Genomic DNA, 15,652 nt, shown 5'->3' on the forward strand with positions numbered 1-15,652 from the left:
TCTTCCTGAATAGCCTGCTCTATGGAGCAGCTGCCATTAAGATACTATTCAAAGTTGTGGCAGTTGTTGCCAAAGTGTGTAACTCCTAGTCTTTATTATTCTATATATCATTGCAACTCTCAAGAGCAGTGAAATTGATTTAAGGGAAGTGCTGCAGAAAGAAATGTGTTGGTCTTATATTTCTAAAAAAATGCGCTGTGGGGGGAGGGAGTGTATAAATAAGCAAATTCCATGTTGAAACTGTGTTTGTTTCTCTTGGGAAGGAGGAGGAAAAAGGTGAGTGGCAGGATGCCAATTATGGATGACACAGAGATACAGGATTAGAGCTGTTGCAAAGCATTTGAACACACAGCTTGCTTCTCAACTTTTCATGTCCAAAGCTGCTCTCAGTTGCATTAAAACCAAGCAGATTACCTTGAGACACATGTCGGGATAATTCCAAAACCCAGGTGAATTTAAAGCTTTTAAAATGTTTTCTTAGATAAGTTAAGTCAACACTAACAACTGTGTGTTCATTAACAAATACGTGTTGCATTTAGTTTAAATCGCAGAGGCCTGCTGGAGCTATGCTATTAAAGAACTGTTCCAGAAGACATTTGGTCCTTCTATAGTTGAAAAACTATAAAAGATCATACGCTTCATTCATTTCAGTAGAATGTCTGACAATGGAACACTTAGTGGGTCACACTATCAAATATATTCTCTTTGAAATTCCCTTACAATGCAGTCTCTAAAGGTAAGGAATACTCATAGCTAGCAGTCCAGATAGAACATAATAGTACTACTAGTAGTAGAATAGCTGGGGTAAAATGATTTAAGTCAGCCTGGTTCAACTTTATGGATCCAGATACCATGAGTTATCTTCCAATTTTCAGAAAGCTGGAAATTATTCTTCCAAAATATTTGGAGGTACCATATTTGGTAGGGACAAATGATTACCAGCTTGTAAAATCAAAATATGTCCCCAAACACAACCCCAAGAATTTTACAACAGATTTAATTAACCTGAAAAAAAATACTTTGACTACAGTATTTTTTTACTTACCTGAGTTCTGCCCAAACAAAAGTAAATAATTTATTCCATTTACCTTTTGACATTGTTATCTCTCCCTGTATTTCTGCCTTCATCTCCTTTAATGAAGCCTGATATGCTTTTCTAAATTACTTCCATGTATTTGATATATCATATTTTCTATTTCTGTCTATTTTATTTTCAGCCTTGCTTTTCCCATCAGAGCTGCCAGTTTGGATTAAGGCCCATGGACTCTCTAGTTCTATTTGACAGCAGCCAAAGCTCAGGACCTTCAAAAGAGGATGCCAAACTCTTGAATATAACAGGATGGGATAGCTGTCTCCACTATGCCCAGATTGTAAGTTTCCCAGAGGCTTCCCTTGCCCAGCATTGGAGATAGTATAGTCATAGTGGATCAAATAGGCAATTAGTCTGATCCAGTAAAACAGGAATGGGCTGACTTCAGGCTTGTGGGATCTGTTTTTTCCCCATAGAGCATCAGGCTCCATCAACAGAGTCAGGTATATAAAGTATAGCCACAGGGACAGAGGCAGATGCAAATAGGATTTGGAGCAGACCCAATTACTTCCAGCAAGCCCCCTTCTATGCACTAGAATAACTTACACAAGCAGTACAAATCTATATCTGATGTACTGTACATTTTAAAGTCTAACACAAAACTTAATAATCAGCCATCAAAAATCCACAAAGAGCAACTCAGTTTTAGGTGCTCAAATACTTAATATTGCATATAAAAATATTGAGACTAAGTAATAAACATAAAATATCAATAATTCTAAATATTTTTTACAAATTGAGTTTACTTATGGTTCTGTTCTCATGTTTTAGTATAGATCATTCAGAAACCTAACTAAGAAACGCTGATCTACTTTCTGCTGTCAAGCTCATGAGCAGTGAGTACTGTTATTCTCCTTTCATGAAGCTAAATTAGCAAGAAAAGCATGCACACATAACCCAACACTATTGTTGTCCCTAGGTATGTGTTTTATCATTTCACATATCCATCACCACTAGGCTGCTTTGCCATTACTTCTGACATTGAATTACATTGGACAAATAGACTTTACAAGCTCAGATGTCAGGCCCAAGCAACACAACACATAACCTCTCTGGTGCTGCTGTTATATAGAAGTTGATTTTGCTAAGTTTACTGTAAGACAGTAAACATTTCTCTCCCTTGCTCAACATGTGTTCCATTGATTACTTGATACCGTCATTATAAAAGAATGCATACAGCTCAACCAGGGAAACACTGAAGCCAAGGCTAACAAAGGCCAGAGCAGGATGTTTTATCCTGAAGGACTTGCAACAACCTAGGACTAGAAAACACTCCTGCTCATCATTGACCAGCAGAGATAATCCCCTGGCCAAAGAAATATTGTTTGGTTCGAATTGACGAGGACTCAGAGTGGTTAACACTGAACGAGTTTATTGAATACACAAAGTCAACTGTCAAATGTCAAATGTTGCAACCCTTTTATAGAGAAAGCGTTTGAACTGTAACCAATACAAACAGTCTGTTTTCCCGCTCCTTGGTTGTGGCGTCCAATGATTGCACCTTATTTTCCCGCTTTAAACCTTGCAAAGCTGCACAGTGCTTGCAATATCTTTTATGGCTTATTGCTAACTATTTACATACACAACACCCCTTACCCCCCAGTTGGTGTCATTTCTTTACAAAGTCCATTAGGTATTTTGGTGGCCTATGTATTCTAGAAGGGTATCTGTTACCTTGGCTGCTAGGGACCCTTCTTCCTGGTTGACTGCTTGGCTGCTGGTTACTATGCTGGTTACTACTAGACCTGGGCTCAGGGTTACTGGCTTCAGATGTACTGCCTTGTGTATTAGGTTGTGTTTGGGATTCAGTTGTCACTGGCCTACTTCGCAGGGGTATTTCCCAATCAATTGGACTGAATTGTTGTTGATGGGCATCAGGAAATATGTCATCTTGCCCCACCACTACACCACTTTCAGGCCTAATGTTATCTGTACTGTTTGCCCTAACTGAGCTTTGGTCCCCTTCAGCTGGCACACACCCGCTAGATCTTTTCCTCAGCTGGTCTATGTGTCTTTTACAGACCCTATTCCCTTCCCCCTCAATGATGTATGATAGGGGACCTAAGATTTCAGTTACCACCCCAGGAATCCATTTATCCCCTTGGGCGTAGTTCCTGGCCCAAATCAAGTCCCCCACTTCAAATGTTCTGTTAGGAATGTCTAATTCAATGTTTGGTTGGAGTCGGTCGGGGTGTAGTCTGTCCAACTTGGTCAAGATTTTTCTTCCCCACCTCATTTCGGCTGGACTTTTCCCTGTAGCCGAACACGGGGTTGTGTGTTGAGCCAACAAGAACTCAGCTAGTCTCTGATGCCAGTCACCTCGAATGATTCTTTTAAGCGCGTCCTTCGTGGTCCTCACGTTCCTTTCAGCCAATCCGTTGGTGGAGGGGTGGAAGGGTGCAGAAGTCTTATGCTTAATCGAGTTGGCCTTGAGGAAATCCTGAAATTCAATAGATGTGAATTGTGGCCCGTTATCAGACACTATTAAATCCGGCAACCCATGAGTGGCAAAGAGGCCCCTTAATGCCTGTATTGTTCTGGCTGCTGTTACTGAACTGACCGGTACTACTTCTAGCCATCTAGAGTAGCTGTCGACCACTACAAGGAACGTTAACCCCTGGAAAGGTCCAGCGAAGTCAATATGAATCCTGGACCAAGGATTCCTAGCTAGCTCCCATTTATGTGTGCGGATGTGTTGTTGTTCAGGCCTGGAACGTTGGCACAGATGGCAATTGGCAACGCATTCCTCAATGTCTTGGTCCAATCCTGGCCACCACAAGTGACTCCTAGCTAGGGCCTTCATCCTTACTATTCCAGGGTGTCCCTCATGCAATTCAAATAGAATAGCTGATTTGTGGATTCCTGGGATTACTACGCGAGTTCCCCAAAGTAAGCAACCCATATGAACTGATAGTTCATCCTTCCTTCGGAAAAATGGACTGTATTTTACGTCTGGGTTGGCGTTGGGCCAACCGCTCATGACCCAGGCCATTACTCTCCTTAAGATGGGGTCCTTATTGGTTGCCTCAGCTATGTCTTTAGCAGTTAGGGGCAGATCAGGAATATCTTGTAGGGACATTACTTGTCCCACTGGGGCAGGGTCCTCCTCTGTTGTGCTAAGGGGCAATCTGCTAAGAGCGTCTGCATGACCCATGTCTTTACCTGGTCGGTATTGGAGGGAAAATGAATATGCTGAGAGGAAAATGGACCATCTCAGCATCCTGGGAGACATAATTTGGGGAGTCTGTTTATCTGTGGTAAACAGTCCCAGCAGGGGTTTGTGGTCTGTCAGTATTGTAAAGTTCCTGCCATACAGGTAGTCGTGGAACTTTTTAACTCCTGCCACTATGGCTAAAGCTTCCCGGTCAATTTGAGCATAGTTCCGCTCTGCCTTGGTTAGTGTGCGGGAGTAGTAAGCAATGGGTCTTTGCATTCCCTGGGTGTCTAAATGGCTGATTACTGCCCCAACGCCATAAGGCGAAGCATCGCACGCCAGGTAGATTGGTCTATTTTCTATAAAGTGGGTTACAGTTGAACTACTGGAAAGGATATCTTTTAAGGTCTGGAAACTCACTTTGTGCTTGTCTTGCCAATGCCAAGGGGTCTTCTTATCTAAAAGCCTGTGCAGTGGTTCTGCAATGGCAGCCTTATGTGGCACAAAAGTGTGATAAAAATTTACCAAGCCTAGGAAGGCCTGTAGCTCAGCCTTGTTCCTTGGTTCAGGAGCCCCTTTTATTGCTTTAATTTTTTCAGGGGTAGGGTGGACTCCGCTTTTGTCAATCCTGAACCCCAAAAAATCAGTGGATTTAACCCCTATGCTACATTTTTCCTTTTTTAATTTTAATCCAGCCTTTCTAAATCTACCCAGTACCTGTTCCAGCCGCTCTACTAACATTCCTTCATCTTTTCCAGCTATTAGGACATCATCAAAGTAAGGGCATACTCCAGGTATGCCCTTTAAGGTCCTCTCCATCACTTCTTGGAAGATGCCTGGAGCAGCTGCAATCCCAAATTGCAGTCTGTGGACTCGGAACGCCCCCTTGTGGGTAACAATTGTTTGCGCCTCTGCAGCCTCTTTGGAAACAGTCAACTGTAAGTACGCATGCGCCAAGTCGAGCTTGGCGAAGATGGCGGCGTCCTGGATCGTGGCGAGGACCTGCTTCACCGTCGGGACCGGGTAAGCATGCTTTTTCATTCCAATGTTGAGGGTCGCTTTATAGTCGGCGCAGATCCTCACATCCCCATTGGGTTTGAGGGGTGTGACGATCGGCGTCTCCCATAAACCGCCCTCAACGGGTTCTAAAACTCCGAGGCCTACAAGCCGGTCGAGCTCGGCCTCGATTTTTCTTTCAAGGCAAAAGGTACCCTCCGGGCCTTTAGCCTGATGGGATTTACTGAGGGGTCTAGGTTAAAATTAATGGGGGGCCCTTTGTACTTGCCTAGAGATCCATCGAATACGTCTGCAAATTCTTTGCAGACGGATTCGAGGGTCTTATTTCTAATCACAGAATTTATTCCCCCTATCCAAATTCCCAGGGCAGGAAACCAATTAAGCCCTATTAAGCTAGTCCTATTCCCCTCCGTAACTACCACATCTAAGACCCCCTTAAATCCCTTAAAATTAACTCTAAGGCTGGTCTTTCCCTTTACGATTATTGGACTTTTTTGGAAGTCCATTAATTGAATATTTGTTGGGCTAAGTGGAATTCTTTTTCCACTTAGTTGTTCGATTTTTTCCAGGGTTTCAGTGGAAATTATCGACACTGAAGCCCCAGAGTCGATTTCCATTCTGCAAGGAACCCCTTGCAGAAGGACTGTGATTTTTAATTTTCCGTCCGGAAAATTGTGCCCCCTTCCCTGCCTTTTCCGATTGACTCGGGCCACCTCCCCTGGGTTTGAAAATTTCGCCCGGGATCTAGGGGTCTCCTTGCCACTAGCATTGGGGGTTACCTTACCCTCTGGCCACACATCGACTTCATTCAGACGGGAGTCCCGGACGCGGTTTCTGCAGATGGCCTGGATGTGGCCGGTCTTGCCACAAGCCCTGCACTTGGCGGTGCGGAATCGGCAGGAAGCGCGGGGATGGTTGCCGCCACAGCTGCCGCATCGGTTCTGGGTGTCGTTGTCGCGCGGTCTGGTTGCGGTGTCCCGCCACGGTCGTTGTGCCCCGGTCGGTGGTCTCTGCGGTGTTGCGGTTTGTTGCCGGCGGCCGGGTTCGGGCCCTTCGCTTCTGAGTTGTCTGGGTGCCATCTTCCCAAATCGCCTGGAGACTTCGGCGATCTCTTCCTCCCACTGCTGATCCACCTCCCCGCAGTCCACATAGCCCTCTTGGTTAATTTCAGGTGCTGTCGCCATGCTACTGCGGGGGGGGTCGCGATACCCGGTTGACTCATACGTTAGGAGTTCGTCGAGCACTTCCTGTAAATCGCCAGTAGGTTTGGCGATTATTCTGTTTTGTAATTGTTCATCGCGTAAGCCTAGCACAACTCTGTCCCGAATCCTAATTTCTAAATTATCGTATTTGCAACGAACTGCGGCTTCCCTAACGGCAGCGACGAATTTCTGTATGGACTCCCCCGGTCTCTGATTTCTCTTCTCGAAGATGCGCCGCCAAAAAAGTTCGGACCTTCGGGGAGTAAAGTGCACCTTTAGTTTTGCAAGGAGGTCGGCATAGGGCACGCTGGAGACTGGTTGTGGCTGGCACAGCCCGACAGCGACTCTGTAGACCGGTGTGCCGCAAATTGTCAAAAGTGCCGCCGCTTTTTTTCGGTCGTCGGTGATTCCGTTCACTAACAGGAATCCTTCGACCTGACCAATATATTCTTCCCAATCTTCGGGGAAGTTAGGGTCAAATTCCTTCAATGACCCGATTTGCGCCATTCGGAGAATTTTTTTCCTATTCTGCCGCGGCCGCTCGGTTGACTGTGACTCGCTCAGACTTTGCCGCCTTCACGACAATTCTTCCTAATCTCTGGTCTTCTGTCAATCCCACCTTCGTCGCCAGTTGTTTGGTTCGAATTGACGAGGACTCAGAGTGGTTAACACTGAACGAGTTTATTGAATACACAAAGTCAACTGTCAAATGTCAAATGTTGCAACCCTTTTATAGAGAAAGCGTTTGAACTGTAACCAATACAAACAGTCTGTTTTCCCGCTCCTTGGTTGTGGCGTCCAATGATTGCACCTTATTTTCCCGCTTTAAACCTTGCAAAGCTGCACAGTGCTTGCAATATCTTTTATGGCTTATTGCTAACTATTTACATACACAACAAATATTGTTATCCCAGCTGCAGTATTATCTCACATGCACAGGCTGTTGCTTACACGCAGCCTGCCCCACTGCTCCTGTTGTTTCAATATAGACTACTAGATCATGCACACTCAGTATTTTCTTCTTGCTATTGATTGTGACAAAGCATTTGCCGAGATTGCCAGTTGCACATTCAGCAAGATTGCTGATGTATGTACAGTTGTGTTTTTTTTACAGTAGGAAGGGTTTCTTCATTTCCATATCTATCAGTTGCAAGTACTTCTTACATTCCTTGATGGTGTTTGGGGTACATGATTGAGGTTCATTTGGGATCACTTCAGTAAGTGTCATTGCTTAAAACAAGCCAGATTAGCTGCTAATTCTCAAACCATTTGACCATACTGTTGGGAGTTTCTAAACCAAACCCCTGCCTATAATGTTTACTGGCTAAAAACCAACTTACTTTGGGTCTTCCTTGGTCCTTTAATTCCCGCGAGGATTCACAATGGTTTGGAAAAAGCTATTAGAAATCTCCAGTGGATACAAGGCCCTTTTTATAGCAGAGACCCCCCCACGCTATATGTGCAACAGATAGGCAATGAGGGTTCTTCCAGTAAATGAGAGGACTCCTGCCAGTTGGAGTAATCAACTCATTACTTTACAGACTTAGTCCCAATAGATCTGCAACAGCAGATGTTTGTAGTCTGAAATATTGCACTGAGTCAGGGCTAACCTTAGTACCAGGGTGACAAATGTTACATTTTCTTCTTCAGTCATTCCTCTCTCATTCTTTATAATGTTTAAAAAAATACTTCACAAATTCCTCATTAAATTAAGAAGATGCTTATTTATCTCAAATGCCTGAATTAAAATCTGAGCTCTAGCTGACTGAATCTTCTGAACTGAGTACAATAATATTTTTTGTGGGGAAAATAGGTATTTAAGATTTAACCTGACTTCATTAGTCTAACCTGTTTTCTGAGAATTTTTCCCCCTAGCACTGAACTTACTCTATTCATTTCTCATTTCCAGCTGTCACCTTGCGTTCCTGATAAGAAAAGCAAACTCAAAAACTTAGGAAAAATAATTGCTCTCTGGCCTTAATATTGCTATATTAAAACCTCCTTAAATAAGTTTTAATCCCTTTTTCTTAATCCATCTGCATGACTTTGGAATTGCACCAATACTGAAATACGTGAATGTGTCTACACACACACATATACACACAGTATATATATGTTCTTATTTTTCTTCCTTTATATCTGTATTGGGGGGAAAATGGGTACCGTATATTGAAATGAGAGAGAGAGAGAAAGGAGAAAAATATCTACAATTTGTTTTCAGAATTTCAGGCAGAAGCATGAAGAACATATTAGGAGACTGGCTTGAGCTATACACATCAGCATTACTGTAACAAAGCGATGTAAAGGAAAGACTGAAGATTTTATGATTGCCATATTCTGTGCCACAGCATGCTACAGAAGCATTTCTTTCTTCAGGAAAAGGAGGTACAGTATAACCGAGTATCCAAAATCTTCTTTTGCATTATCCATTCCAAAATCAGCCAGGGAAAAGTGTTTAATGGCAGAAAAGGAAAAGTTCTGCTGTTATTTGGCATTTTATTTTATATTTTATTTCTTATTTTATGCCTTACTTTATTTTAATCCCTTTGAACCCCTGCAGTTTAGCTTTTTTTTCCTGTACAACAACAACTTGGAGTGGGGACCATCATAGAGTACAGGAATATAACAAATGTCATAACATTTTCACTGAAAAAGAACAGGCAATAGTTATTTCCAATCAAAGCATCATGAGGCAAGAACACTATGATCTGAGGTTTATAGCTCACATTATAGCCAGATCTTACATTTTCACCTTTGTCTTTTTATCTTCAGTATTCAAATGTCCTAGTTTGTGACATCAGTCAACTGCTTTTCATCACTGCTATAAAATGGACATCACTGGCTGCAGGCTCAGTATTATACAGGTAGTCCTCAACTTACCACATTGAGCCCAAAATTTATGTTGCTAAATGAGACATTTGTTAAGTGAGTTTTACGCCATTTTATGGCTTTTCTTGCCACAGCTGTTAAGTGAATCCCTGCAGTTGTTAAGTTAGTAAACACGGTTGTTAAGTGAATGTGGCTTCCCCATTGACTTTGTTTTCTAGAGGGTCACAAAAAGTGATCACAAGACCCCAGGACACAGCAACCATCATAAATATGAATCAGTTGCCAGGTACCTGAATTTTGGTCACGTGATCATGGGGAGGCTGCAATGGTCATAAGTGTGAAAAACGGTCATAAGTCACTTTTTTCAGTGCCGTTGTAACTTTGAACAATCATTAAACAAACTGTTGTAAATTGAGGACTACCTGTATATGAGCTGGATTTACAATTGCACAGAGCCAATACTAAACCAAGTGACACCTAATAATTCCAGGAAAATCTATTACATGTGGTTTGTTATGCCTTTCTTGACTGATTTTGGTAATCTGACTACGATATTGTTCCTTGCATTTCTAGATGCTGTTCTTTTTATTAACGTTCAAGGAACCCAGGAGACAAATGTGTATCCAGGAGAGTGATTTGGGGCCAGGCAAAGACTATCATGGGAATGGCTGAGCATTGCTGCTCTGAATTAACTAGTTTTGTGAGTAAGTTTCTGCTTTCTAATTTGTATTTTTAATGACAGCTTTAACTGCGGACCTTGCAAGATTCTTTCCTCTGCTTTAATTTCATCTGCAAAGAACTTTGTAGCAGCTTTAGAACTACAAGTGAGAATACAAAAAGCTATCAGCCACATGTGATAATGATTATTAAAAAAAACCTTTGCAGAGGTTTAAAAGAATTCCCATGTCTTCTATGATTTCATAGCATAGTTTAAAGCAAATAAATATTAAATTGCTGAATTACAAGATTAATTATGGGGATTTATTATGGTCTAAATTTGGAACCTGTATCTTCAATGTAATAAGGTCTCCCTTATTCTTCCTTGCTCATCTTTTTTTAAATTCTTCTTTTCATTTAAAACATAAAAAAGAAAATTCACATGTCTCAAAGTAAAACACAAGCCTTAAACATAAAATACATTTCCAATGATGTTTTTGAATGCCACTTGACGCATTTCTGGGAAATAAAATGATAGGCACTGCACTATCTACTTGGCCAGAAAACAAATATCAAAAGGTAACTGGGATAATAGTGAATATCCTGGCTCATAATGGGGACATCCCCACCATAGCAATCATTTTGTAGGAATACCTGTACTTGCTCTCAAAATTCCAAAATTTGGAATTCTGGATTGCCTTCCAATTCAACAAGGCTGGGAATAACTGTTTTGGGCAGCCAGCATAGTCTTAATGTTTTCTAAGGGAATCATATTGGCCTTCTAAACAGAATAATAGGAATGCAAGCTAAGCACATCACACACAGAGAGAGATTTATATCCCTTTAGCATGTGGGAACCCGTTGCACAAAGAGAAAATTATTGAGCTGACAATAGTGTATCAAATATAAATGTTATGCTAAATTTGACTTGAAAAATCATAGGGCAACCAAGATAACTGGCAAGATTCACGAATTACACAGATTTCCTCCAGTGTGGTGAATCCAAAAATTGGGATTACAGCTTCCAGAGTTTTCAGCCACCAATGTTAATGGCAGACTGGGAATTCTGGGTGATGTGATGCCAAAATATATGGGCACATGCCAGCTTGGTACAGCCTAATGTAGCATATTAGCAGTAGTTCATAATAATAGATCAGCTCTATCTTTCAAATGTTAAATACCGTATATGGGGATGGGAAGATTAAAGCCAACCTTTGGGAATACTGATGCTTAGACCCCTATTTTTGCAAATTGTCTTGAAGAATTTAATTAGTCATTGCATAAAGAGAAAGGTTACAAATTACAAGGCCATATACAGAGAATGAAAAAACACATTTTATTCTCCTTGCTTTTAATGTCATCCCAATAAGCAGTTAATTTGGGAGAGGATTTGGAAGCACTAGAGTATGTCCTACTAATGCAAACTTTATGGTCACATTAAGGACAAGTTTAAAACAATGTCAAGTTAAACTCTGAATGTGAGTCTGCTTCTGTTTAAGGAAATATTATATAGTCTCACATTCAGACCGTGACATTTATTACTAAGAAAATGTGATACATGTTGCCTTAAAGCAAGATGATTGAGCAAGACTGTGGTTTATAAAACAATGCATAATATGGAAATTCCCTTTTCCCTTATATTGTAAGAAAACAAATCATCTAATGAAATGTATGGAAGGGAAATTTGGTACAAACAAAATGTACTTCTCACACAGCAGTTATTTATAGAACTTGCTGCCTCAAGATACACATTTTAAGACACCTAGAATTGTTTAAGTAGACAGTGTGCAAATAATTATGCAAAATCTGAAAACATAGGATGGCTGATTATTTAAATGGCTTGAAAACAGAATAAGAGAAATGTATTGGTAAACAGAACCTGCAGATGTATGGACAGTATGAACTTATGCACAATATTAATAAAGTTCCAGAGTGAATGCTAAATCTTCACAGTCAAAATGGTATTATTCATAAATAACACAAAAGATATTACCAATGGTTTTAGAAATATATAATATTTTTTGCCATAATGGGCTAAAAAGGGTAATCCAAATATTTCAATGAAGTTCAGACATGCTCAGTGATCCCAAAATGTTTAATGTCTGATTGGGATAGAGGATCAGAACAATCAGAGAGAAATATAACACAAGATAACACAGCTGATTGGATGGCACCTAAAAAGAAAAGACAATTTGAAAATGATGGGAAAACAGACTTGCAGGATATAATTTCTTCATTTAAATAATATACAGATTTTGAATGGCCAAATACTACAGATATGAAAAAAATGCAAGACAAGTTTGAAACTTTCATTTTTAGTTTTGGAAAGCATAGCATGGAGTAAAGAGAAGAGAGAGTTTAGTTCTACTTGTTTTGTAATGTATTATTGATGAGCTGCAAAAATAACTTCTGAAATTGAATATAGTTTCAGTTTACTACTTAAAGACAATAAAAAGACAGAATAGAAGTAAAAATAACCACTGAGTGTTAATATTAAAACTCAGATATATACGGTTAAATAGGCCAGCAATATTTTCAGGACAATTGAAAGAAAACTACTTCTTCAAGCCACACATAAAAATTTTCACAACTCAGGGTCACCAGTTGTAGGAATCTCTTTAATAGGGAAGTAGAATGTTTTATGGAGGATAAGTTTACTATTAATTGTAAGTGGAGACGATGAGGCAAAGCAAACAAAGATTGAAAGACCAGGTTCATATTCCTATTTAGCCACAGAGTCCCTAGGTGACTTTGAGCCAATCACACTTTTTAGCCCACTAGATCTTACAAGATTATTATAAGAGAAAATTGGATGGTGAGTACTATGTGTCCTTTATAGTTTCTGAAGGAAACACAGGGACATGTACAGATGTACTCCCTCGAGTCAGGCTTGTCCATGGGTTTCTTGACAATAATATAGAAGTGCGTTGAGATTGTTTTCTTCCAAGATTTTATTTCAACCTCTCAGTTGATGTGATGTTCTAGTATTCTCCTAACCAAGTAGTAATTGGGTCCAACCTTATATACTTTTTTAAAAAAACAGGATATAAATTAAATATATCTCCATGTTCAACAGCAGACTTGCCTTAAAAAAACTGTAGCATTGTGATTGGACTGCCAAATTAGAACTAAGGATATCTAAATTCAAATCACTCAATCACCAAGAAGATAGAGTTTCTATTTCACATGATTATTCTGAGAAGAAATACACAGTATATATACTATATACACATGTACCTACATATACGGATATACATTCACATTCCCTTGAATTCCTTTCAGGAAAATCAGATGAAAAGTGCAATATAATGAATAGCATGGGGATCTATGATCAAGTCCCCACTCAAAAACAGAAGCTCACTTAATGATTTGGACCAATCACTCTCTCAGCAAAATTCACCAGCCCAACCTACCTCACAGTATTATTATTTCAGATACAGGAGGAAGACAAAGGGGTGCTATATTTACTACCTTGAGCTCCTGGAAGAAAGGTGAGATAAAAATATAACAAAAGCATAAATAAAATATGAGATTTCCTAAATCTAGTGCCTTTTAAATGTGATCTATTGCAATTCCCAGCATTTCCAGGTTATATACTATATAAAAAAGCTGTAACATGACATTGGATAGAGGATGTTTATTGTTTTTATGTGCTCCTCTGGTTGGTTAATCTTGGAAGTAGGAAACTAGTTTAAGTCCATCTAGGAAGGTGGCTCATATGCTGAGCAGAGAAACATGATAGTAAAAATTGCTCTGTTTATTATCAAAACAATTTGCCATTTGGTAAATTTCTATCCCACTTAGTAAATCTAAATAATGTTAAGGGCTGTCTTTTTTATCTCAGATCTCAGCACTTCTGTTATTTAAAACCACAAATAACAAATATACCGACACAACATGCATGACTAGTTCTTAACAGCAAAGTTCTTAGATGAAGCTTCTAAGCATCCTTTGGTCATTTAAAAAGATAAAGGATCTTGAGATCCTGAGAACAAGTTAATTTTCTGAGATTTTCTAGCACAAATATTCAATTGCTGCTGCTATTATTACTATTACTGTTATTGTTATCCACAGAACCAGTGACTAAATAACTGAATCTGTTGGAATCATTGGAATCACAGAATCCCTTTTCTTTGATCTGATCCACTGTTTATTGTAACCAGTTAAAGATACTGTAAAATCATGCAGTATGATTAATCTTTCACAATCTTTTCAGCCTGGAAACCATTTCACTCTCCAGTGCACATCAATCTGGAAATGCATCTAAAATCTACAAGCCATTCTCATAAAGACAACGTCCAGATCCATAAAGTAGTTTAAAGCAGACATCCATTTTTTAAAAAAAAACCAGTTACAGTTACAAACAGCTACAGAGGCAAACACTGAGGTGCTGACCAAATACAACATGTAATCTCAGAAATAAATGTCTTCCAGGCTGTTACTTCTTCTATGCAATTTTTGATAGATGGTTTAAGGTCTGTTTGTATTCTCTGCTGAAGCAACCGCTAATTTCTCACAGGCATTATGTTCCTATTTTACATTATCTGGAATACTGTAGTTCCTTTTAACTAGCCTTCCATTTGCTCCAAACCTGAAGAAGACAGCAGTATTTAACTGAGGAATTTTCTGAAGAGCTGTAATATTTTTCTGTGGTAAGAAGTGACTAGTGCTTATGAGAGTGAGAAAGATCTGGTAGCAAACGGCAGGAGAGAAATGTGTGCAAAGGGAAGGCCAGAGTAGTGCAAGAAGTGGTTGTATGCATATTTTCAGGAATACGTGTGTAACAGCCAGTGTGAGATGGAAACAGTCTAGGGAGGAGAGGTGGTGCTCACGAGGAGTTCATTGAGGCAAGTGTATGCAGAGCCATTTAAATGTCAGTCATATTCAGAGGAAGGTGAAGAAGGAAGGAGTCTTCCTCTTCCTCTTCTCCCCACAAAACAACAGGATAACCACGACTGCTATCTCTTTCTGCCACCCCATTACTCATCGCTCCTCTGCCAAAGGCAGCTTGGCTGCTTTCACTTCCTTCAGGAGTCGTGTGTGATGGCCAGTCGGGGACCCCACCTGTTCAGAAGGAAGAGGGGAGACGTGGCGCTGGCATCCACCTGCTTGTCAACGCCTGGCAAGGCTCAAGCTGGAGTGGCGATAAAGCAAAGGGGGAGGGACAGCTGCACATCCCACTGGCCTTCCCATTCGACTCACCGGACCCCAAATCTCCTAGCCTCCCTACCCCTGTGGAGGTGTGAATGAACTAGCACCGAGGGGGAAATCTCCAAAACGCCTTCCCTTTTCATCTTACGGGCTGGGGCACGGGTGAGAATAAGCCTCATTCATCTCATCCCCTATAATAAACATCAAGGCAATAGATAACACCTCTCTCTCTCTCCCTCCGCAGCCCCACAGAAGGAAGGGGAAAAGGATGCCCGGGGGAGCGGGAGGCGGGGGGGGGGGGAGGACCGCGGTAAATCATGAAAAACGGGTTAGAAAAGGGATGGCAGAGTAGAGGCTGTTGCTTCCTCTCCCCCCCTCCCCTTTCCTGCCGCTACAGCCTCTCCTTTCCCAAAGCCCCCCGGGGGTGGCTGAATTGGGGGAAACTCCAATACCTGAAACTGGGGGGCGAGGCGAGGTGCAGCCCCAAGAACGGGGAGGATCCGGTCGGGGACGTGGCTCCTTTCTCTCTCTCCGCCATTCTCCCTCTCCATG

General features: G+C 40.9%; 1 protein-coding gene across 1 annotated transcript in view; it reads right to left on the reverse strand.

The window, feature by feature from the left end:
* MAPK8IP1 (mitogen-activated protein kinase 8 interacting protein 1) overlaps positions 1-15,652 on the reverse strand; it is a 61,605-nt gene extending 45,953 nt beyond the window's left edge. Inside the window, exon 1 of the mRNA XM_083371026.1 lies at positions 15,553-15,652. Within this exon, the coding sequence (XP_083227152.1) occupies positions 15,553-15,638 (86 nt within the window). The 5' untranslated portion in view covers positions 15,639-15,652. The remainder of the gene's footprint in view (positions 1-15,552) is intronic.

The sequence above is a fragment of the Vipera ursinii genome (assembly GCF_947247035.1).
Source record: "Vipera ursinii genome assembly, chromosome: 1".
NCBI classification, from domain to species: Eukaryota; Metazoa; Chordata; class Lepidosauria; order Squamata; family Viperidae; genus Vipera; species Vipera ursinii.